Below are 23,728 nucleotides of genomic sequence, written 5' to 3'. Positions count from 1 at the left end.
AAAAAAAAAAAGAGGTTAGAGTGGGAGAGAGAGCCAAAGCATAAGAGACTCTTAAAAACTGAGAACAAACTGAGGGTTGATGGGGGGTGGGAGGGAGGGGGGGGTAGGTGATGGGCATTGAAGAGGGCATCTTTTGGGATGAGCACTGGGTGTTGTATGGAAACTAATTTGACAATAAATTTCATATAAAAAAAAAAAAAGAATAGACAAGAACCGTACAGACTAAGCCTCTCCTCTAAACCTAATGTTCCAGCTCATCTTTCACAGCCCAACCCCACCCTGGATCTTCGTTGGTAGTAGGACACATTGATTAAAAACCCGAGCTCTCCCCTTTACTAGCCATGAGACCCTAGACAAGTCACTTGTCTCCTCTCAAAGAAAAATTTAGAGATATTAAATTAAAAGTGCAGTTCAATAGATTTATTCTTATATTAACATGTACAGGTCAATCTCATTGAACTAAGAAGCAGAATTTGAAATGGATACAGCCCACAGTCCAGAAACACTAAATGTTACTTTTTTTTTAATCGGAGTATAATTGACATACAGCATTATATGAGTTTCAGGTGTATGACATGATTCAACAGTTGTATATGTTGCAAAACGATCACCACAATATGTCTAATTAACACCTGTCACTATACATAGTTACAAAAACATTTTTTCTTAAAAGTTTTTCTAAATTTTTTTTTAATATATGAAATTTATTGTCAAATTGGTTTTTCTAAATTGTTAAGATTTACTCTTAGTAACTTCCAAATATGCATTACAGTATTGTTAACTAAAGGCACCATGGTGTACATTACACCCACATGACTTATTTTATAACTAGAAGTTTGTACCTTTTGACCACTTTCACCAGTTGCATCCACCCCACCCCACCCTGAAAACCACCACTGTGTTCTGTTATTGATGAGCTTGGGTTTTGGTTTTTAGATTGCACATGTGAGATAATACGGTATTTGTCTTTCTCGGTCTGACTTATTTCACTTAGCATAACACCCTCAAGGTGTTTCATGCATATTGTTGCAAATGACAAGATTTCACTCTTTTTGTAAGGGTGAATAAGATTCCAAAATGAATAAATTACATTATATGTTAATAGAATTTTATATATATTTTTTACATATATATTATATATTCCATTTATATATACATAGATATTTCATTTTGTGTGTGTGTGTGTGTGTGTGTGTGTGTGTGTGTGTGTGTGACACAGGTATAACATTTTCTTTATCCATTCATCTATTAATGGACACTTGTTCCTATATCTTGGCTATTGTAAATAATACTTCAGTGAACATAGGGGCGCATATATCTTTTAGAGTTAGTGTTTTCATTTTCTTCAAATACCCAGAAGTCGAATTGCTGGGTCATATGGTAGTTCTATTTTCAGATAGAACTGTTCTGTTTTCCATTGTGGCTGACCAATTTTCATTCTCACCAATAGTGCACTAGGGCTCCCTTTTCTCCACATCCTCACCAATACTTGTTGTTTCTTGTCTTTCTGATAATAGTCATTCTGACAGGTATGAGCTAATATCTCATTGTGGTTTTGGCTTCCCTGATAATTAGTGATGTTGAGCACCTTTTCATGTATCTGTTGGCTATCTGTATGTCTTCTTTGGAAAGCATTGCTTTCTTTTTCTTGGATGAGCTGATTGGCAGAAGGCTATTAAGGAAGGAAGAATGAACAGTCTGCTCTTGAGCAAACCATTAAAGCCATTAGGAAAAGTAATTTCAGTTACTTATGCATTTGCTGAGAAACCTTGTTTCTGATGTTTCTGTGTAAGAACTTCCAATGTTCTAGTGGTTCCTCCATGTGAATAAGACACGAATGCATCATAATGACAGCACCTCATTTTAATTCCTCAGTCTCTGCTGTATAGGTTTGGGTGTTTTGAGAAGAAGCTTTCAAGACACAGGATAAGGGACGTGTTTGGGGTCGTGCCTGTGAAAGATAAAGGGGAGAGGGCACATGAGTATGGGGGTAAAACCTTTAGACCATGATGCAGGTCTCATATCTGTGAAGGTTCGAGGAAGGAGAAGATTGGGTAGCAAGAGCCTCAGACTACAGTGCAACTCTGAGAAAGTGTTAGCCACCCCAACAGGGAACTACAAAGCCTCCTGGCCTTCTCAGCTATTTTCTAGGGCTTCCCAGGGAGAGCATGGCATAAGCTCAAATACTGCAGCAGCTCCCTGAGATGACACAGCTGGAGCATGTTGGCTGAGTACACTCCATAGCAGGCTCTCTCTGCAAAGGGTCTCAGCAGCACATCTCCATAGCAACCATACATTCTAGTCAAAATTCAGCTTCATGAGGAGCTGTATCAGTTAGCTTTTGCTGTGTAACAAGCCAACCCAAAACACAGTGGCTCTGGAAAAAAAAAATAAGTATTTATCTCTCACTCATTTGAGAGTTGGCTCTGTTGAGTACTGATGATCTCAGCCAGATTTGCTCACCTGTCTGGGAGCTGCATGGCCATCATCTGATTTAGATGATTTAGTGTGGCCTCCAATACAGCAACTAGCCCTAACTTCCAGTGTTGCTCAGCCTGCAGCAGGCTCTGCTTCCAGTGTCTCTCACCCCCAACAGGCTCACTTGGATGCATCCTCCTCTGACTAACATCCAAAGCACCAAAGAAAGCAAATGGAAATGCACCAAGTCTCTTGAGGCCTAGACTTAGAAATGGCACTCTTTTACTTTGGTCTCATTCTACTGACCAAAGCAAGTCATAAGGTTGAGCCCAATGTTAAGGAGCAGCCTATAATTGGAGGACACTGCAATATTACATGGCAAAGGACATGGATGTGAGGAAGGGTGAAGGTTTGGAGCCAAAATTGCAAACAAAATTGGAGCAAAATTGCAGAATCCAGGCTAGTCACAAAGGCTTGAGTCTCTTTTTCAAAAAGTATCATCATCAAACGTGAGGTTATCATGAGAGCACCTGGATATCACAAGTCAGAGGAAGGCAAGAAATAGGAGAACAGTACAAATACCACAAGACACATTTGAAAACCACTTTATATTTAGTTGTCTCATTGGCCTAGGTCCCACCCAAAGAATAAATCCCATGAATCGGTTGGCAAATTTTAGATAAACAAATAGCCTTTTTTCTTTTCTTTTTAACGTTTATTTATTTTTTTTGAGACAGAGAGAGACAGAGCATGAACGGGGGAGGGGCAAAGAGAGAGGGAGACACAGAATCGGAAGCAGGCTCCAGGCTCTGAGCCATCAGCCCAGAGCCCGACGCGGGGCTCGAACTCACAGACTGCGAGATCGTGACCTGAGCTGAAGTCGGACGCTTAACTGACTGAGCCACCCAGGCGCCCCGCCTTTTTTCTTAATTAACTGATTATTCTATTTTTCCTAAGGCACGTATAATAAGACGTATTAGCTACTGCACAGATTCTGCCTTGGCAGAATAAAAAACTAAAGGCAATTTTATTCTGTGGAACCATTTTAAAAAACATATTTACATTGGTCTCTTGGGCCTCTACAGTTTGAGTTGTTTTATTTGATATTTGGGCCATAGTCAGGGAAGAACATGTTTGAAAACATGTTTTAGTTCAGAAACACTTAGGGAGAGTTAGGAATTCCGGGTTAGGGGTGCCTGAGTGGCTCAGTCAGTTGAGCATCTGTCTCTTGGTTTAGGCTCAGGTTGTGATCCCAGGGTCATGGGATCAAACCCCACATCAGGCTCTGTGCCGAGCATGGAACCTGCTTGGGATTCTCCCTCTCTCCCTCTGCCCCTCTCCCCTACTTGCGCCCTCTCTCTAAAATAAAATAGAAATAAAAAAATAAAGAAATTCCTAGTTAAACCAATGAAATCTGGTGGTAGGTTATCTCATCGAGCTATTAACAAAATATCAGCACCTGGGAGAAGGAATTCTCACCTCTGAGCCACAGTTTCTATGTGTGAGAACAACAGTGCAGCCCATACATGGTTCAAAAACCTGGTCTGAACCAAAAGTGTTTGATTCACAATGAGATGTGTACATTACGAAGAGGCAGAGGGGCTTTACACTGCGTCTCCCCAGAGTCACAAAGCACCACATGGAGATCGGAAAAGAAAGTTCATCAGTGCAGCATCAGAAAAGCCACATACCACAAACACACACCAATATCAATCCTAAGAACTCCTCAACGGCATCCACTGGCATTCTAGAATCCCCGAACTCCCAAAGTCAACTCCAAAACATAGGGCTAAACTTTGCTTTGGAGCCTCTTACCTTTTTTAAAAGATAAATAATTAATAAAATCACTGCAAGTGACAAGGGGACTCCAATGTAGAAAAAATTGTTCAAACTCCAAGCTGTCTTCTCAGATTCTGCAGAGGGAAAGGGGAAAAAAACATTAAGAGGAAACCTAAGGGCTGGAGCCAGAGACCACACAACCACTGCTAGGACCTGGGGTTGTATGTCATTTTCCCTGTCCCTGTGACCCTCTGCCACGCGTCTTGGCGTCCTCCATTCCTATCACACACACCTCCACCCATCAAACAGTGTGTTTAGCACTTGCCAGGAAACACTGCAATACTGAACACTACATAGCACACACACATGCCACGCAATGTTCAAAGCTTCCAAACTACTACACTCTTACTCCTATAGACTGAATATGTGTGCCCCCCCTCCCAATTCATATACTGAAATCCTGATGCGCAGCGTGATGGTATTAGGAGATAGGGTTTGGGGGAGGTGATTAGGTCATGCCAGTAGAGTCCTCATGAATGGGTTTAGTGCCCTTATGACAGAGGCCCTGGAGAGCTCCCTCATCCCTTCCACCATGTGAGGATACAATAAGAAGTGTGCAACCCAGAAGAGAGTCCTCACCCAACCATGGTGGCACAACCATTGCAAACTTTCAGCCTCTGGAACTGTGAAAGATAAAGATCTGCTGTTTTGAAGCCACCCAGTCTGTGGCAAATTGTTATAGCAACCTGAATGGACTCAGACATACATATGATGCAGACAAACCCCTTATTCGATACACACAAAGCGTGTTTCAATTTCATACTCCCCATGCCCCACACATACCCTGTACACATCCCTTCACACACCACCCATACACACATTCCTAGCCCTTACTTCTAAGAACAATTCCTCTCTCCCTCCAGGACCATCCCAGTGCCCATCTGGCACACCCAGACCACATCCCACAGGGCTCCTTGTCAGACCCTGCCTTCTTTACCCCTCATAGCTCCAGGCAGATGCATCTAACCGGAAGGGTCATACCCACCCAGGACCAGAGCTGTGACCGAGGAAGCCAAGATATGTGCTCAATGGACCTCATTCCACCAGCAGGAAGGATTCTATAGTGAGTTGTAGATCTTGAGCTAAGGATCCTTGAGCTAAGGATCTTGAGCTAAGGACCTTGAGCTAAGGATCTTGAGCTAAGGATCCTTGAGCTAAGGAAAGTGCTGGGCTCCTGCAGGACCACTCCACTATGGCCTCCCCATCCTGGGCACAATCCGTAAGGCAGAACTGACTCAACCTCTACCAGCCAACAGTTTGCAGTGGACCTGGGGCCTGAGCAGAAGAGTTGCTGGCAGGGCTGGGTCCCTGGCCCCTGATAGACCCTTATCCTCAGAGGACACGGACAGGATCCTATGCCCACTCTCCTTGTAGCTAGCAAGCTTCACACCCCAAGCCATATAGACCACCCAGGTCACTTAAACTGCCATGGTTAACAAGGAGCCCTGTTTTCATCTGAGAACTTTTGTCACCACTCTCCACCTCCTAGACTATCTGCCCTGGCTTAAGAGACCTAGTCTGGACTGCTGACTCTAGGGCTGAGCTATGCCATACCAAGCTTTCTATCTTCCCTACTGGCCCCCAATCTTCCCTTAGGGACTGCCTGGGAACCAAAGTTTTATGTTACCTGACCTCAAGGTGAAGAGTAAGAGAAATGTTCAAGAGGTTGCTTACCTATCACAGTCAAGGTGAAATTGAGCTTCTGAGGGGTAGGCAAGGATTTGTGATATATCACACACTGGTAGATGGTCATATTGTCTTCCAGAGAGGGCTTCAGCATCAAGAAGCTAGTGACATTAAACATACCATTCTCGATGGTGTGATTAGTGATGATGCCTTCAAAAACCTCCTGAGGATCCTTCTGGGATAATTTTTTCCACGTAATAGTAATGTTGTCAAGGTGGAACCCACTTGACATACACAAAATAAGTGTTTCTTGCTTTTCTTTCACTATGGCTTGCTCTGGAAACAAGCTGCTGACTGGGAAAGCTGCCAAGAGAGAAGTCATACTTTGAGGGTAGGTAGGGACTAGATTACTATCAACCCAATGCCCCAGTAACAATCCTAAGATTCAGCAAGCCTTTAGGAAAGGTGAGCATACTGAATGGGGATTCTGCTCAGGCTAAATATTCTGGGAATGTTGGTTTCAGTGTCAGCTGATACGCTATGGCTCCCTACTCTCACAGCAATTTTACAGAGCAGAGTTTCTTAAGCTACTTTGTATCCTACATAGACACCTGTAAAAATCTGAGGAAAGGCTTGGAACACTGCTGTGGTAGAGACTGCTAATGGCCAATTTCCAATCTTCAAGGACATATCCAAATTAAAGCTACATCTTTCAACCTCCATGTAGCCATATGAACTTAGGGTCTAGTAATTTAGTTGTAATCAGAAGTGATGAGAGCAACTTTCTGGAAGTATCCTTAAATAACAAGGGTATCTTAGAGAAAAGGACTGTGCCAAAAAAAATTTTTTTTAAAAAAAAGAAAAGAAAAGGAAAGAAAAGGACTGTGCCCTTCTCTTCCTCTCCCCCTTCCTCCTTCCTGCAGAATGGCTGGAATACCACCTGATGACTAGAGACAGAGAAACTACTTCCAAACTCAAGGTGGAAGCTACCTGTTGAGAAATGGCAAAGTGATAAGATAAAAGGATCCTGGGTCCCCTAAGGTCACAAAACTGCCTCACCTGCCTTGAGTTGGCTACAGTTGTGTGAAAGACAATAAACTACCTTTTTTAAAAGTCATTGTTGACTTCTGGTTTGCCTTCTAACATGTGAAGACCCTGGAAGTCGTAACAAGATGAACAAACTGCACATCAACAAGTTTTCTTAGATCCATCAGAGAATTGAGGTGACAAGGCAAACCAGCACCCTGACAACTAGACAGGCAGATTGAGAGAATCGCGGCCAAGATCATGGCACCGTAAGCAGATACCAGAGCCATAAACCAGTAGAAGCACTTAAGTAGCAACTCTTGACAAATCTCTAAAGGATGAGAGTAAGAAACTCCTGGGGGGGGGGGAGGGGGGCTCAGTCTCATGGCGGCCACCATTCTTTCATTGGTTGTACCACCAGGAACACCACCAGGTTCTCACAGTGAAGATTCAAGAAAAAATCCCCTCCTGTTTCAGGGGAGAGGAAAGGTATTTAAAAATATACCCAGTGCAATATCCATAACAAAGGATGCTCTCAAGAGAAAAGACTGCCAGAGCCTTCTCTGACCTGGGGTAAAGATGATTAGCCAACTTTAGCCCCCTCTAGCCTTCAGGTCTCACCTAGGAACACTTCTAAAGGTCACAGCCTAGGGGCTTACAGGTCTCCAAGAATGAGCTTTAATGGTAAGATCCACTGTTTCCCCTCAGCAACACTTCATTACCACAGCAATGGGGCTCCAGGGTGATAACAGTAGAGGAAAACCTAGAGAGCTGCAAGGCACCAAATCTATTCGAGGAGGGAAACTCAAAGAAAACAGGTAGCCAGCAACGAGGACCTGCCCATTCCAGCGGAAAATCCTTACAAGGAGCCTCTTAAAAAATGTATCTTGTGTGGAAAACATGTAGATTAAAAGAATGTACAGTTTTTGTCCCAGCTTATTTCTCCATTTACTGGATGCATTTATGAAAGGCATAGGACTGGTCTTTGTGGGAAGAAACAGAAATCACAAATGTGATTAGGAGAGCTCAAATCATGGGGTTTTTATGCCAGTTACATTACAAGGATCCTACATATCTCAAAGACCCTAACATTTGTAACATCAAGTACCAGTAGTAAAATTATAGAAGTTTTATCATCAATAAACATATTTTACAATAAAGAGAAAGAGAGAGAGAGAAAGAGAGAGAGAGAGAGAGGGAGGAGCGCCTGGGTGGCTCAGTCTGTTAAGTGTCTGACTTCAGCTCAGGTCATGATCTCATGGTCTGCAGGTTCCAGCCCTGCATCGGGGTTCCGTGCTGACAGCTCAGAGCCTGGTGCCTGCTTCAGATTCCATATCTCCTTCTCTCTCTGCCCCTCCCCAACTCATGCTTTGTCTCTCTGTGTCTCTGAAAAATGAATAACCCTAAAAAAAAAATTTTTTTTAAAGAGGGGGAGAGAAAGGTTAAAAAAAAAAAAAGAAGCAAAGAACAAGTTCACCAAATAGAATGGTACATACTAATCCAACTATATACATAATCACTTTATTTTTTATTTTTTTTTTTAATTTTTTTTTCAACGTTTATTTATTTTTGGGACAGAGAGAGACAGAGCATGAACAGGGGAGGGGCAGAGAGAGAGGGAGACACAGAATCGGAAACAGGCTCCAGGCTCTGAGCCATCAGCCCAGAGCCCGACACGGGGCTCGAACTCACAGACCGCGAGATCGTGACCTGAGCTGAAGTCGGACGCTTAACCGACTGCGCCACCCAGGCGCCCCTATACATAATCACTTTAAATGAATGGTCTAAACATATTAATTAAAAGACAGAGACTATCAGAGTGGATAAAAAACAAAAGAGTCGCCTACATGTTTTCTGTAAGAAACCCACTTTAAATATGAAGACAGGTTTAAACAGATAGGTTTAAATCAAAGGGATTGAGAAAGACACACTATACTAATGCTAACCCAAAGAAAGCTAGAGTAACTGTGAATTTAAAAGAAGCCTTCAGAACAACAACAACAACAAAATTTTTATTAGGGATAAAAAGAGACATTACTTAGTGAAAAAGGGATCAATTATTCAAGACCTAAAAATCCTCAACTTGTATGCACCTGACAACAGCATGTCAAAATACATGAGGCAAAAACTGAAAGAACTACAAGGACAAATAGACAAATCTGCAATTATAGTTGGAGATTTTAACACTCATCTTCCATTAAGTGATAGACCAGCAAGCAGAAAAGCAGTAAGAAAACAGTTGAAAGGAATAGCACCACCAATCATCTGGACTGAATTAATTAATAGGATACTTTATCCAACAGCAGAATATACATTATTCTCAAGTTCATGTGGAACACTCGCCAAGATAAATCACATTCTAGCTCATAGACTACATCTTTAAACATTTTAAAGAATAGAAATCATGCAGGGTATATTCTCTGACCACAATGGAGCTATCCAGATATAAATAAGCAGAAGGATGGCTGCAAAAATTCCAAATTACTTGGAGAATAAATCATTTCTTTTCTAAATAATATATGGGTCAAAGAAAAAGTCTCAAGAGAAATTTTAAAATATTTTGAACCAAATGAAATTAAAATGAAAATCCTACTTATGAAAATTTGCAAGTGCTACAAAAGAAATGCCTAGAGTGGAGTGTATAATATTGAATACATATTTTAGAAAAGAGGAGAAATATAAAATTAACTATCTTAATTAATAAGCTTCCACCTTCAGAAGCTAGAGGAAGAAGAGCAGTTTAGCCTAAAACAAGCAGAAGAAAAGAAATATCAAAATTTAAAACAGAAAACAATGAAACTGAAAACAGGAAATCAATGGAGAAAATCAATGAAACCAAAAACTGTGGCTTTGAAATGATTACTAAAATGATAAGCTTCTAGGTTGACTAAGAACAAAACAGAGAAGACATAAAGTACTAATATCATAAATGAAAGAGGGATCACTACTGATGCCATGAACAGACGGATAATAAAGGAACATTATGAGCACCATTATGCCCACATATATAATAACTTGAATAAAATGGACCAATTCCTTGAGAGACAAAAATTACCAAGATTCACACAAGAAAAAATAGATAATTTGAATTGGCCTGCATCTATTAGGGAAATTTAATCAATAATTAATAACCTCAAAAAAATAAAGCACTAGGCCCAAATGGTTTCAATGGTGAATTCTACCAAACATTTAAATTAATAATGATACCAATTTTTTTACAATTTCTTCTAGCAATTAAAGTAGAGGCAACACATCCTGACTCATTCTATAAGCCCAGTAATACAGTAATCCCAAAACCAGATGAAAACATTACAAGAAAGGAAAACTATAGACCAATATGTTTCAGTACACTAAATGCAAAAGTCCTCAACAAAATATTAGCAAATTGAGCCCAACAATGAATGTATAAAAATAATTATACACCACAACTAAGTGGGATTTATTCCAGGTATTCAAGACTGTTTCATCATTCAAGTCAATTAATATAATCCATCACATCAACAGACTAAAGAAGAAAAATTACATGATCATATCAGTTATGCAAAAAAAGGATTTGGCAAAATCCAACACCCATTCATGTTAAAAACTCTCAGGAAACTAGGATAAGGGGAACTTTCTCAACTTGAAAAAGAACATCTACAAAAAACTTACAGCTAACATCACACTTAATGGTGAGAAACTAAAGACAGGAACAAAGCAGGGCTATCTCTTCTGACCACTCCTATTCAATATTGTGATGGAAGTCCTAGCTAGTATAGTAGGGCAAGAGAAGAAAATAAAAGATCTACAGATTAAGAAGGAAGAAATAAAACTGTCTGTTCTCAGACACAAGGTTTATATAGAAAAATCCCCAACACTGGTCCAAAAAAATACTTAAATCCTAGAACTAATAAGTGATTACAGCAGCTGCAGACTGCAAGATTCAAGGTTAATATATAAAAGTCAATGGCTTTCTGGAAAGAGCCCAAATGTCCATCAATGGATGAATGGATAAAGAAGATGTGGTATATATACAATGGAGTATTACTCGGCAATCAGAAAGAATGAAATCTTGCCATTTGCAACTACGGGGATGGAACTGGAGGGTACTATGCTAAGTGAAATTAGAGAAAGACATGATGAAATATGATATGACTTCACTCATATGAGGACTTTAAGAGACAAAACAAATGAACCTAAGGGAAGGGAAACAAAAATACTATAAAAACAGGGAGGGGGACAAAGCATAAGAGACTCTTGAATATGGAGAACAAACAGAGGGTTACTGGAGGGGTTGTGGGAGAGGGGATGGGCTAAATGGGTAAGGGGCATTAAGGAATCAACTCCTGAAATCATTGTTGCACTATATGCTAACCAATTTGGATATAAATTAAAAAAAAAAAAAAAGTCAATGGCTTTCTAATACACAAGCAATAAACTATTGGAATTTCAAATTAAAAACCCAATACCATTTAAATTAGTGCCCTGTCTGCCCCCTTAAAATTTCTTTAAACCTAAAAGAAATATTTAGGTTTAAATCTAACAAAATACGTACAGAATCTACATGAAGAAAACCAGAAAATTCTGATGAATGAAATCAAAAATCTAAATAAATGAAAGGATATTCTGTGTTCATGGAAAAGAAGAATCAATATTGTTAAGGTGTCAATTCTTCCCACCTTGATCTATAGATTCAATGTAATCAAAAGCCCAGAAAGTACTTTGTGGATTCTGACAAGCTGATTCTCAAGTTTATAAGGATAGGCAAAAGGTCCAGAATAGCTAACACAATACTGAAAAGGAACAACAAAATTTGATGACTAACACAATCTTAAAGACTTACTGTAAAACTACAATAATCTATAGAACATGGTATTGGTGAAAGAATAGACAAATAGACCAACAGAACAGAATAGAGAGCCCAGAAAAAGACCCACACAAATGTATTTAACTGATCTTTGACAAAGGAACAGAAGTAATTCAATGGAGAAAAGATAATCTTCAACAAATAGGCTGGAACAACTGGACATCATATGCACAAAGTCTGCACATGGAATCTAGACATGCATTTTATACTTTTCACAAAAATTAACTCAAAATGTATCATAGACCTAAACATAAAACTATAAAATGTCTAGAAAGATAACATAAAAGAAACTCTAGGCGGCCTTGAGTTTGGTGATATGCTTTTAGATACAATGCCAAAAGCATAATCCATGAAAGCAAAAAATCAGTAAGTTGGACTTTACTGAAATTTGGAACTTCTGCTCTGCAAAACACAGTTAAGAAAATGAAAAAACGGGCCATAGACTGGGAGAAAATATTTGCAAAACACATATCTGATAAAGGATTTGTATCTAAAATATACAGATAACTCAAAAAATAAATAAATAACATAACAGAGGATTCTTAAAACTCAACAACTGGGACACAAAGAACCTAACTGAAAAATGGTCAAAAGATCTAAACAAGTATCTTTCCAAAGAAGATATGCAGAGGACAAAAAAGCAAATAGAAAGATCCTCAACATCACATGTCATTAGGGAATTACAAATTAAAACAACAGATGAGATATCACTACATACTTACTAGAATAGCTAAAATACAAAAAATTAACGATACCAAATGTTGATGAGGATATAGAACAACAGGAACTCTCATTCATGACTGGTAGAAATGCAAAATGATACAGTCACTCTGGAAGAACTGGCAGTTTCTTACAAGTTTAAACATCGTCTTAACATATGATCCAGCAATCACATTCCTGGGTATTAACCCAATTGAGGTGAAAAATTATGTCTACACAAAAACCTGCACCTGAATGTTTATGGCAGCTTTATTCCTAATTGCCAAAAACTGGAAACAATCAAGATATTTTTCAATAGGTGAATGGATAAACAAACTATGGCACATCCATACAATGGAATATTATTCAGTGATAAAAATAAATGAGCTATCAAGCCACCAAAATAACAAACAACAACAAAAAAAGATATGGAGGAATCTTGAATGTATATTGCTATGTGAAGGAAGCCCATCTGAAAAGGCTTCATACTGATGATTCCAATTCAATTATATAATATTGTAGAAAAGGCAAAACTATGGGGACAGTAAAAAGATTGGTGGTGTAAAGGGCCCAGGGGGAGGGGCAAATAGGTGAAGCAGAGGCAGTGAAAACTATTCTGTGATACTGTAACATATATGTCAAACTCACAGAACTACAAACACACAGAGTGAACTTTAAGGTATGCAAATTTTAAATAAACCATTTAAGAGTTCAAGGAATCCCCAAAAAGAGAGAAGGTACACTGTAACAACAAATCTAAGTGTACTACAAATGTACGAAAGAGCCTTGCTGCAAGGGACAGAGGAAAGGTGCTGACCTATGGAACTTCTGAAATAAATGGAGTCTACAAGAACAAAGGCAAGATGAATTGCAAGTACTACACCCTGGGTGATAATGTTGTTTCTCATGGGGGTACAAGTTAACAATTCTGATATGGCTGTAGACATATACTAGAATTAAACAATTAAGTAAATAGACGAGAGGACGATGGGAGCCAGGTTTCTTACTGCTGGAGTGGGTTTCACAAATATGCAAAAGAAGGAGGCTAGAATGATTCATATGGTAATAGATTAAAGTTAGGGACATCATTAAGAACTACTATATTAAAATAAATATAGGGGCGCCTGGGTGGCGCAGTCGGTTAAGCGTCCGACTTCAGCCAGGTCACGATCTCGCCGTCGGTGAGTTCGAGCCCCGCGTCGGGCTCTGGGCTGATGGCTCAGAGCCTGGAGCCTGTTTCCGATTCTGTGTCTCCCTCTGTCTCTGCCCCTCCCCCGTTCATGCTCTGTCTCTCTCTGTCCCAAAAATAAATAAACGTTGAAAAAAAATTAAAATAAATATAGACACAGATGGTTAAAAATAGAAATTCTTACGGATTTTTGTATATACACAGATTAGTATACATACACATATTTATTTGCTCTGTCAGTTCAGAGGGCCCAGAAGCAATGATATCCCAGTGGGGACAAGCATATCTAGTGCCCGCATTTTGGTTTCTAACATATTTTCCAATCAAAAGAACCAGAGAATTCCTTGAATAATTGGCTGATTCCAGGAATGGGACAAGAAATACACAAGATGATCCTGGAGCATCTTCTAGAGCCAGAAAGTAAGGAAGTGCTTAGATCAAAACAAAACCCCACAATGATGAGAGTATGTCAAAGAGACACAAGAGTCAACTGAAAATGCTCCCAATGGCCAAAGCAGGAACAATTTGAGCAATAAAATAAAGTTGTATGAAATTATAACCTAAAGTACAAAATAAATATCCTGAGTCCAAACTGACATCAATAAATTTAGATTAATAAGTGAGGGAGAAGAGAGAAATCTTTTGTGCAGAAGAATCCCAAATGAATTATGTAACTACTCCACTCTAAAGGAGGGGGAGCATAATTTACCACAGCTTAAATGTGCGCTGCATAGTGACTTCCTTTCAAAGACTATAAGATGACAAAGAGGAGAGGAGAGTAGCTTTATAGGGGAAAAACCAGACAAATACTAAAGCTAGATGATTAAGGTCAACACCAAGAGTCATAAATCATTCAAAGAAATGGGATGGGATGAAAATGGCACTTTACCTCTGTGATCTTCCTCCCCCAAAACCATAACTCCAGTGAATTATGAGAAAAATAGCAGGGAAATGCCAACAGAGCGGCATCCTATGATATACCTGACCATTACTCCTCAGAATCTCAAGGTTGCCAAAACAAGGAAAAGTCTGTGAAACCGAGAAACTGTGACAGTAAAGAGGAGCCTAAGGACACATAACAACTAAATGTATTGTGGTATTTTGGATGGGATCCTGGAACAGAAAAAAAGACATCAGATTAAAAGTTAAGGAAATCTGAATAAAGTATGGACTTTAATTAATAATAATAATTATCAATATTGGCTCATTATTTGTAACAAATATACCATACTAATGCAAGATGTTAATAATAGGGAAAGTGGTGTGCAGAGATGGGAGTGATATGAAAACTCTGTACTGTCTTTGCAATTTTTCTGTCAATCTAAAGCTATTCTAACAAATAAAACCTATTAAGTTTTTAAATGCTTTTATTTTAAGCTTTCTGTCAGTTGCAGAGGAAGTGAATCCTAACTTAACATTCTCATCCCCCAAACTAATATGTACAAAATATTAAAAGTCCTAAGTACAATTTTGGGAAGGCTCATAGACGCTGTCCCCCTTTTATAGGCTGAATTGTGGCCTCTCAAAATTCATATGCTGAAGTCCTAACCCCAGTGCCTCGGACTGTGACTATATTTGGAAATAGGGTCTTTATTTAGGTAACTCAGTTACAATGAGATCACTAGGTTGGGCCCTAGACTAATATGACCCATGCACTTGCAAGAAGGAAAAAGTAGGACACACATGCACAGAGGGAAGAATACTGAAGACGCAGGGAGAAGATGGCCATCTACAAGCCAAGCAAAAAGCCCTCAGAAAAAAACAACCCCACGGATACCTTCATTTCAGACTGCTAGACTCCAGGGTTGTGAGAAAATAAATTTCTGTCATTTAAGCCACCTGTCAGTGGTATTTTGTTACGGCAAACCCCAGCAAACAAATACACCCCCCAAAGCTCATCTACATGTGATCAGACCAATCATAACAGAGGAGAGCTCAAAGAGGTGTTTGGTGGACAGTGTGGCTGTTGCTGCAAGTCTTCACTGGGCACCTACCCCACACCAGCACCCAGCTGGGCATGTTCATGCATTATGTTACATAATCCTCAGAACATCCTGAGACAGGTGTGATTTATCACCCCATTTTGTGCAGGGGAAAATTCAGGTCCAAAAATGTTAAGTGACTGGCCCAATCACCCAGTTTGGAAGCAGCAAAGCTAAAACAGGATTCAGGGGCGCCTGGGTGGCTCAGTCGGTTGAGCGGCCGACTTCGGCTCAGGTCATGATCTCGTGGTCCATGAGTTCGAGCCCCACGTCGGGCTCTGTGTTGACAGCTCAGAGCCTGGAGCCTGTTTCGGATTCTCTCTCCCTCTCTCTGCCCCTCCCCCGTTCATGCTCTGTCTCTCTCTGTCTCAAAAATAAATAAACGTTAAAAAAAAAAAAAAAAAAAACAGGATTCAGATCTGTGGAACCCAGCATCTCACTCCTTTCCCGGCTACCTTTCAGAGACACCTCTGCAGTAAACACTCACCATCCATACACTAAGTAAATCATATCATAACTTACATAGCTGTCTTTCACTGAGCACTTACAGTGGGCCATACATTATACTAAGCATGTTACCTGAATTTTTCATAGACTCTTCCCCACAATAAACCTCCTAGGCAGGTACTATTACATTTGTGCAGAAAGAGGTTCTATGTGATTAATAGAGGTTCTATGTGATTAGTAACTTGTCCAACACTGTTCGGCTGTCAAACCCATCTGTCTAACTCATAGGCATGTTCCACACCTCTGCTCCATCTGGCCCAGCCACAACTCCACCCCAAGCCTCAGTACCATGGAAACCACAGGGCCCTGCCCCCAGGGAACTCACCCACAACCTCCAGCTTGACTTGTCCCACTGCTTTGTGAGGGGTGATCACCACCTCACATCGGTACTCTCCTGCTTCCCTCAGCTGGATCCCTGGCAGCTGCAGTGAGGCATTCCCACTCTCCAAACTCTTAAGAGGCACCATGGCTCCAGGTCGACCTGTCATGTGTTGGCCTCCAAAAAACTCAAATAGCTTAACTTCTGTTGCAGACCCTGGATTCTTCCAAAACCAGGTGACACCCATAATGGTTATGTTTGGGGAGGGGTCACCATAGACTTGGCAGAAAATAGTGGCATTGTCATTCAGGAGCACAGTCTGAGTTGTCCCCGCCATCTTCACACGCAGGGAACCTGTGGCAATAAGAGAATTCAGTTATGGGAGGCTGTTGGAAAAAAACATAGGCCTGATACTCTCAAACACTACCACATAAATGGAAACAAATCCCTTTTTTTGTGAGGGGAAGGGGGTGTTTCAGGTACAGACGCTCTTAGTTCACGGCCCTGCATTAACCCACGTAAGAGTGTTCACCTTGGTTCTTCTTTTTCAAGATTGTTTTCAATATTCTATGTCCCTTGCAATTTCAGAGGAATTTTAGAATCAGTTTATCAATTTCTACAAAGAACTCAGCCGAGATTCTAACATGAATTGCACTGAATGTGTAGCAATTTGGGGAGTGCTGCCATCTTAATAATGTTGTCTTCCAATCCATACATGTGTTTTGGGGATGTACTATGGAATGAATGTTTGTGTCCCTCCAAATTTCACACAGTTGAAGCCTAACCCCCAGTGTGATGGTGCTTGGAGGTGGGGCCTTGGGGAGGTGATTAGGTCACAAAGGTGAAGCCCTCCTAAATGGGATTAGTGTCCTAATAAGAGACAGGCAGAGAGATCTCTTTCTCAGCACCAGGGGATAAAGTAAGAAGGTATTCCTCTACAAGTCAGGAAAGGGCCCCTCACCAGGACCCAATTCAGTCAGCACCTAGATGGTGGACTCCCCAGCCTCCAGAACTGTGAGAAATAAATCTCTGTTGTTTAAGCCACTTAGTCTTAGGTATTTGTTAGGCGGCCTAAAAAAACTTAGGATGGGATAATTTTTCCATTTCACTTTAGATCTTCTTTAAAAATTTTCAACAGCAAATATTCCTGCTGTTCTCATTTTGTAAATAATCAAGACAGGCTAAACCTTTGCTATATTAAGATCATGCATGTCTCCCCAAACGTAGTTCTTTCCCTGGATCTGGTTTTATCAATGCTGGTGATTCATATGATGCATCTTATGTGGGAAATATCTGTAAGTCTAGGTATCCTTGAGAAATGATAGCAAAGCTAGTGTAATCACTTTTAAAGATAACAACTGATAATTTGATGATTACCAGTTGCCATTAAACGAATTATAAAACTAAAAAAACATATAGTTTTCAGAGTAAAAGTTTTGTGCTCCTTTTGTTAAACTTATTCCTAAGTATTTTATTCTTTCTGATGGATTCATAAGTAGAACTTTTCTCTTAATTTTATTTGTGGATTGCTCATTGCAAGTATATAGAAATACTATTTATTATTTTGTATGTCCATCTCCCTCCCACAACAGGCACCCGTTCTAAGATGTTTAATGCTTACATTTTTGTTCTCTTTAACACTGCCTTGTTTTGTTTCTCAAACTTATGAAAATGCTACGGAGTTACATGGTACTGTTTCTGCTTCTGGCACTGTTTCAAGATCCTCCCACTGCTATGTGTACGGCGAGTCCATTGGTTGAAGTTGTTGACAAGTTCTCTATATGCAAATCCACATTTGGCTCATGTACAGCCCCGAGGATGGACACTCAGATGGTCTCCGACATTCCCACATCCCTAACCATCCACCCACCACCACTTGGCACAGCCTGGCCTACTCTGGCCAGTCTAGTAAGCGTCAAGTGATATTTTACTGTGTTAACTTCTATTCTATGATTAGTAATGAGTTTAAACATCTCTTCATATGCCTTTCAGCCTTCTGGTGTCCTGTTCGATAATTAGACAGAAACATCCATCAGTGTCCCTCCCCCCCCCCCAAAAAAAAAGTAAAAGAGAAGGTTTGAATATCACCACGAGGTTAAAACGTTCCCCTCACTCTCTGCAGACTTTTCAGTAAAGTGAAGATACCTCCCGGACAACAAGTGGGATAAGCAAGTGGGGTGTTTTTTTTTCACTTCCTCCCCCTTTCCCTTCTCAGCTGTAGCAAAATGATGCAAGCGGCTCTGAAATTCACAGAGCATTCAGAGCATAGAATCAAAGGAGGCCCCCCGCCCCAGGTTTCTACAAGGGCCGACTCTGCACACAGCAGTCGACAGTACACTAATGAATGAGTAAACGAACTCGAATTTCAGAGGAGAGCTCCCGGAGCTCGTTAGAGCCCGGAGCGGCTGCGGATCTCGGACGGGACGGGACTCCTGCTGTCGCGGACCGGTGAGGGGGCTGCCGCGCGGCCAGCACCCCATCCTGCCTCCACCCCCCCCCACCTCCGCCTACCTCACACACCCAGCCGCCCCCCCCCCCCACCCCCTCTCTCCGGGCGCAGCGGGCCTACTTGCGCTGGGCGGCGAATGCCACAGGAACAGAAGTAGAGGCAGAGACACATGAAGGAGCAGGAGAGGCAGCTTGCAGCCCCGCGACACACGGCCTTCCGACCCGTGAGCCATGTCCACTGCCACGTGCGATCTGGCTGCGCCCACTTGCTCAAAGGACCGGCTGGAGCCTGGGTCCGCCTACTAAGCTGTCTCCAGAAGCTTCCCCTACGGAAGTCAACCCGCCCTCAGCAACAGAGACACTGAGTGGGCGGGACTGCAGCCCGCCGCCCGGGAGCCCGCGAGCCCGCAAGCCCGCGAAAGGGCTTAAGTAAAGGCGAGCCCGCACCTCCTAGGCCTATGAGTCCCTTCCGCTTGTCTGCGAAGTGGGTCTGGCTGGCTGCTCTCTTTACGTTGAACACTTGTAAGGAGCCATGTGCCCGGCTACAGCCCCGCCATGGCGCAGGAGAGCCGGGGAAACCCAGCCTTGGGCGGCAGAGGTTACCGCCTTGGGCGGGGAGGTGTCTTACGGCGGGGGCTTCAGGTCAGCCTCTGGTTCACTTTGTTTTGTTTCTGTTTTGTTTTGTTTTGTTTTTTAATGTTTATTTACTTTGAGAAAGAGAGAAAAAACACAAGCAGGGGAGGGGCAGAGAGATAGGGAGACACAGAATCTGAAGCAGGCTCCAGGCGCCGAGCTGTCAGTGCAGAGCCCCTTGCAGGGGACTGGAACCCACCGACCATGAGACCATGACCTGAGCTGAAGTCCCAGGCTTCACGGACTGAGCCACCTCAGGAGCCCAGGTTCACTTTGTAAAGTGAAGCTGGGCGCCCCCTCCGTGTGGTGGAAGTTAACTAACGCAGCGCCAGAGTGTGGGTAGGTTGCCACAGGGTGACTGCCCTTACCATCCATAAAATAAACTTACATTACTTTAAAAAAAAAAAAAAAGCTTAAGTTTCTTAAACTGAAAGCCAAATTTACATCCAACATCTGAAGGCAGCCCTTAATTTCCCATCCCCTTACTAACCTAAAAGTGGCCTCTGACTTTGTCCAGCAAAACCTGTTCGTTCAGTGATCACTAAGTTTTACCACCTCCATACCAGTTTTTAAATCGGTTTTAACTACAAAGTTCAGAACACAAGTAGCAGTGCTATAGTAAGATGCCCGGCCGGCATCTTGCATTCCAGTAGTCTCACTGATCCTACCTAGTTTTTCCGTCACATCACTAAAAGTAATGTATGCAATCTATAGAAAATCACAGGCCGACCTGCACTCAACTGCCAGCCGCATCATCACTGATTGTGTGACAGACAGTGGGCAAGTTACCTCGGTTTCCACTTCCCTAAAAGTGAGATAGTAAAATCTTCCCTGCAGGGCTGTTGTAAGAATTACAGGATCAGGCAGGGTGTGAATGGAAGACTTAGTGGTACTGTCAGTAACTAAGTAGATATTTACATTCTCACTCACCTGCAGAACAGCATGCATAGTGAAAAGAGCACAGAACTGGGAGGTGAGCAGGGTGCCCACGCCGATACCAACTAGCTAAGTGAAGGTCACAGTTTCTGGGCCACAGTTTTAGCAAGTAAGAGATCTACAAGGTTAGGTCCAGCTATGGAATTCTAAAATCCCAAATTACACCTTTTCTCAACTGCTACCTCCTCCAGGGAGTCTTAACCTGGGGAGAAGGCCTCTTCTGATATTACTGACATCATTAAATAACTTCTTCCGAAGGAAGTTATCTGATGAATCCCTAAACTTGCCCAATAAAACACTCTGCAAACCACTGGGATTTCCACTTCAATGCTATCACTGGAAGCAGGGGCTGGATCCTGCTGGAATGCTGGAAAAGGAATTCCCTCACTGGTACACGATCTCTAAGACCCTAAGACTCTATGACTCTATAAAGTAGTGTTTTGCAAAGAATCCATTCTTTCCACACTGCCAAGTTTACCTTTTTCCCCAGAAAATCACCACAAATATTACATGTTTTTCTGATTTTACATTTAATATACTTAAAAACAAAGCTATACAAATGATGACTAGAATAATATATTCCGACAAATACTGCACTGGGAGAATTTTTACAACGTATCATCAAAAAACAAACTCAAATACAACAAACTTGTAGAGTCTTTGTGTCTTCCTGATTATCAAATTAAAATCCACTTATTTATTGGCAGTTTTTTTAAATGATCCAATTCTCTAAATAAGCCAAAAAGAATTAAGCCCAAGTACACTTCAGAGTAATACAATTTCTGTCCAAACTTTAAAATTAACAGAACTTTTTTGGCCATGTATTTATAAAAGGTTACATTTTTAATTCAACATTTAAATTGAAAAAATTTCAAAATCCTCCAAATCTAGTAATAACAAATAAAATAAATGGTCTTTAAAATAGGATGTATAAGCCATCATTATTAAGTCCTTTTAAAACATAATAAATATTGATAAAGCATGGATTATGCAGCACTGGTTTCCTTCATGAAAACGAAGGGCACATTTTTTTCACTTTTTAATTCCAGAAGACAATTTTTTTCCAGAAGACAAAGAATAATTAATGGTCTCCCCTCCACAACTACTTTAGGCACAAGCTTACATATAAATGTATGCATATTGCTTCTAAAATATCTTTCCATTAGAGACTATATAAATTGGTACATGGATATACTGAAAGTTGCAAGGGCTTACCATCTTCATGTGTGCTAATAGATCTTGGACTTAACAGCTTCAAAGAAAGAAACACCTTCACCAAAAAGGGGCTCCTTCCTCCACCTCTGCTACAGTACATGAGCCTCCAGGGCTCTTCCATTCTTATTCCCTGAACCTGGATAGAGAGGTGCCAATAGAACTATCTAGAAGTCACCAGAGCCCTCACAAAAGAATGAAACAGTTACTGGGCATTAACTGGCTTCAAATTGTCCTTGAAATAAAATACTTGGCCTCTATTATATTTTTACATAAATGTTTCATAAATTAATCCTGTCTTAATAAAGTCACCTCAACATCTTAATTAGTAATACAACAGACTCCCTTGGAGAAAAGATGAATAGTTTGGGACTGTGAGGGAAGGGCAGAATTCCTTTGAAAGGCCTGATAATAAACCCCAAAAGCTGGAGGCAGGGAAACTCTTAAGACAGCTGACAGTGATGCGACTAACATTCTACATCCCTCAAAGCTTTCTCCAGTGACTCAGGGAGTGCATTAGAAACACAACAGTGGGGGGGGCGCCTGGGTGGCGCAGTCGGTTAAGCGTCCGACTTCAGCCAGGTCACGATCTCACGGTCCGTGAGTTCGAGCCCCGCGTTGGGCTCTGGGCTGATGGCTCAGAGCCTGGAGCCTGTTTCCGATTCTGTGTCTCCCTCTCTCTCTGCCCCTCCCCTGTTCATGCTCTGTCTCTCTCTGTCCCAAAAATAAATAAACGTTGAAAAAAAAAATTAAAAAAAAAAAAAAAAAGAAACACAACAGTGGGAAAGTCAATACAAAAGTGGAAAAGGGAAGAGTTCATAGAAAGAAAAGAATTTATTTAAACCTCAGATCATCTGGGCAAAAATAATGAATACAAAAAACTAGGCTACTTCTCTTTTAATCAGAGATTGCCAAATTCATGTCCTGGTCTATTACAAAAAATATTTTTCTCCTTTATTAACAACCGTAAGACACAAAATGTCTGCGGAATGCACAAAATATTTTTTAAAACTATTATTATTTGAGGAAGGTACAAAAAAAGCTAAAGAATTGGACAAAGGGACATTCATCAGAGTCTGAATACTATGCATTTGCTCACAAGCTGGTTCACTCTGTGGAAGAGGTGTCAGGAGCTCTATAAATGAGTCAGAAATTTTCTTCAGGGTTAGAATTACTCTCCACAGTGCTCAGAAACCCCTCTATAAGTGACTGCCTGCTTGCCTAACTAGCTTTCTGCAAATGTGGTTTTCTTTTTCCTAGTATCAATCCTGAATTTCAATGAGACATACTATAAATATCAAAGAGAGTGAAAATACATACACACCAAAGGAAACAATAAATGTACACAAGATTAGAACTGAGAGTTAATCAGAAAAAAAAAAAGCTACAAATTGTAAGATAACATTGCCCAATGCTATAGAACAAGATGATAGGAGTTTTAAATTGTTGTGTTTGACAAAGATGCTTCAGTACTACCACAAAGACGTTTAAACATGACGAGGCATGGCAAATGTTTTAAAACAGAAAATATCTTTAAGACATCACTATACTAACAAGGAAATATTTACAAAGTAGCCATACCAAGAACAGAAAAGGTAAAATTCAAAAGTAAAGCAAGCTCAAGTCACTTTAACAATTGAAGGGTAATCGTGAACTGTAAACCAGGTAACACAGCATAGTACAAAACAAATACGGAATGGCACAGGCTGTCCATGGGTTTCATACTCCACACACAGGGAATCTAAAATGAGGGTAGCCATTTAGTAAATGACACATACTCTCATATCATTAAAAATCTACATTTAACGTGGACTAAAATTGAACACAAATAACATTTTAATACAACGATTCATGGGAGAAGGCAAAGAGAACTAAATGCAACCTTATTTTTTTCTCTCTCACTTTCAAAGCACTCAGACAAGTCACAAGTTTAAAATCACGTGGGAATAGGGTCACCTGGGCGGCTCCATCGGTTAGACAGCCAACTTCAGCTTATGTCATGATCTCCCAGTTCATGAGTTGGAGCCCTGCATCTGGCTCCGTGCTGA

The 23,728-nt window shown here is 40.8% G+C and overlaps 1 protein-coding gene and 1 non-coding gene across 2 annotated transcripts; one reads left to right on the top strand and one right to left on the bottom strand.

Moving 5' to 3' along the window:
- Positions 1–1,842: 1,842 nt before the first annotated feature.
- On the bottom strand, positions 1,843–19,260 carry NCR3LG1 (natural killer cell cytotoxicity receptor 3 ligand 1). Its single transcript, XM_011286767.4, has 5 exons — positions 19,021–19,260; positions 16,458–16,805; positions 5,932–6,246; positions 4,234–4,331; positions 1,843–1,951 (listed from the first exon to the last, which is right to left on the bottom strand). The coding sequence occupies exons 1-5, from the start codon at positions 19,130–19,132 to the stop codon at positions 1,859–1,861; spliced, it is 966 nt and encodes a 321-aa protein (XP_011285069.3). The 5' UTR covers positions 19,133–19,260; the 3' UTR covers positions 1,843–1,858.
- LOC111556832 lies at positions 17,587–17,719 on the top strand. Its single transcript, XR_002736550.1, has one exon. It is a non-coding gene; the product is annotated as a small nucleolar RNA SNORA72 (small nucleolar RNA).
- Positions 19,261–23,728: the final 4,468 nt, after the last annotated feature.

This window comes from Felis catus, chromosome D1 (genome assembly GCF_018350175.1).
Source record: "Felis catus isolate Fca126 chromosome D1, F.catus_Fca126_mat1.0, whole genome shotgun sequence".
Taxonomy (NCBI): Eukaryota; Metazoa; Chordata; class Mammalia; order Carnivora; family Felidae; genus Felis; species Felis catus.
Note: the sequence above shows the minus strand (reverse complement) of the source record. Positions and strands in the feature narration are given on the sequence as shown.

Coding starts and splice junctions, on each gene's coding strand:
- NCR3LG1 (XM_011286767.4), bottom strand. CDS start 19,132: ATGGCTCACGGGTCGGAAGGCCGTGTGTCGCGGGGCTGCAAGCTGCCT. Junction 16,806..19,020: donor GCATTCGCCGCCCAGCGCAA/GTAGGCCCGCTG, acceptor TTATTGCCACAG/GTTCCCTGCGTGTGAAGATG. Junction 1,952..4,233: donor TTATTTATCTTTTAAAAAAG/GTAAGAGGCTCC, acceptor TATCTTTCACAG/GCACGACCCCAAACACGTCC.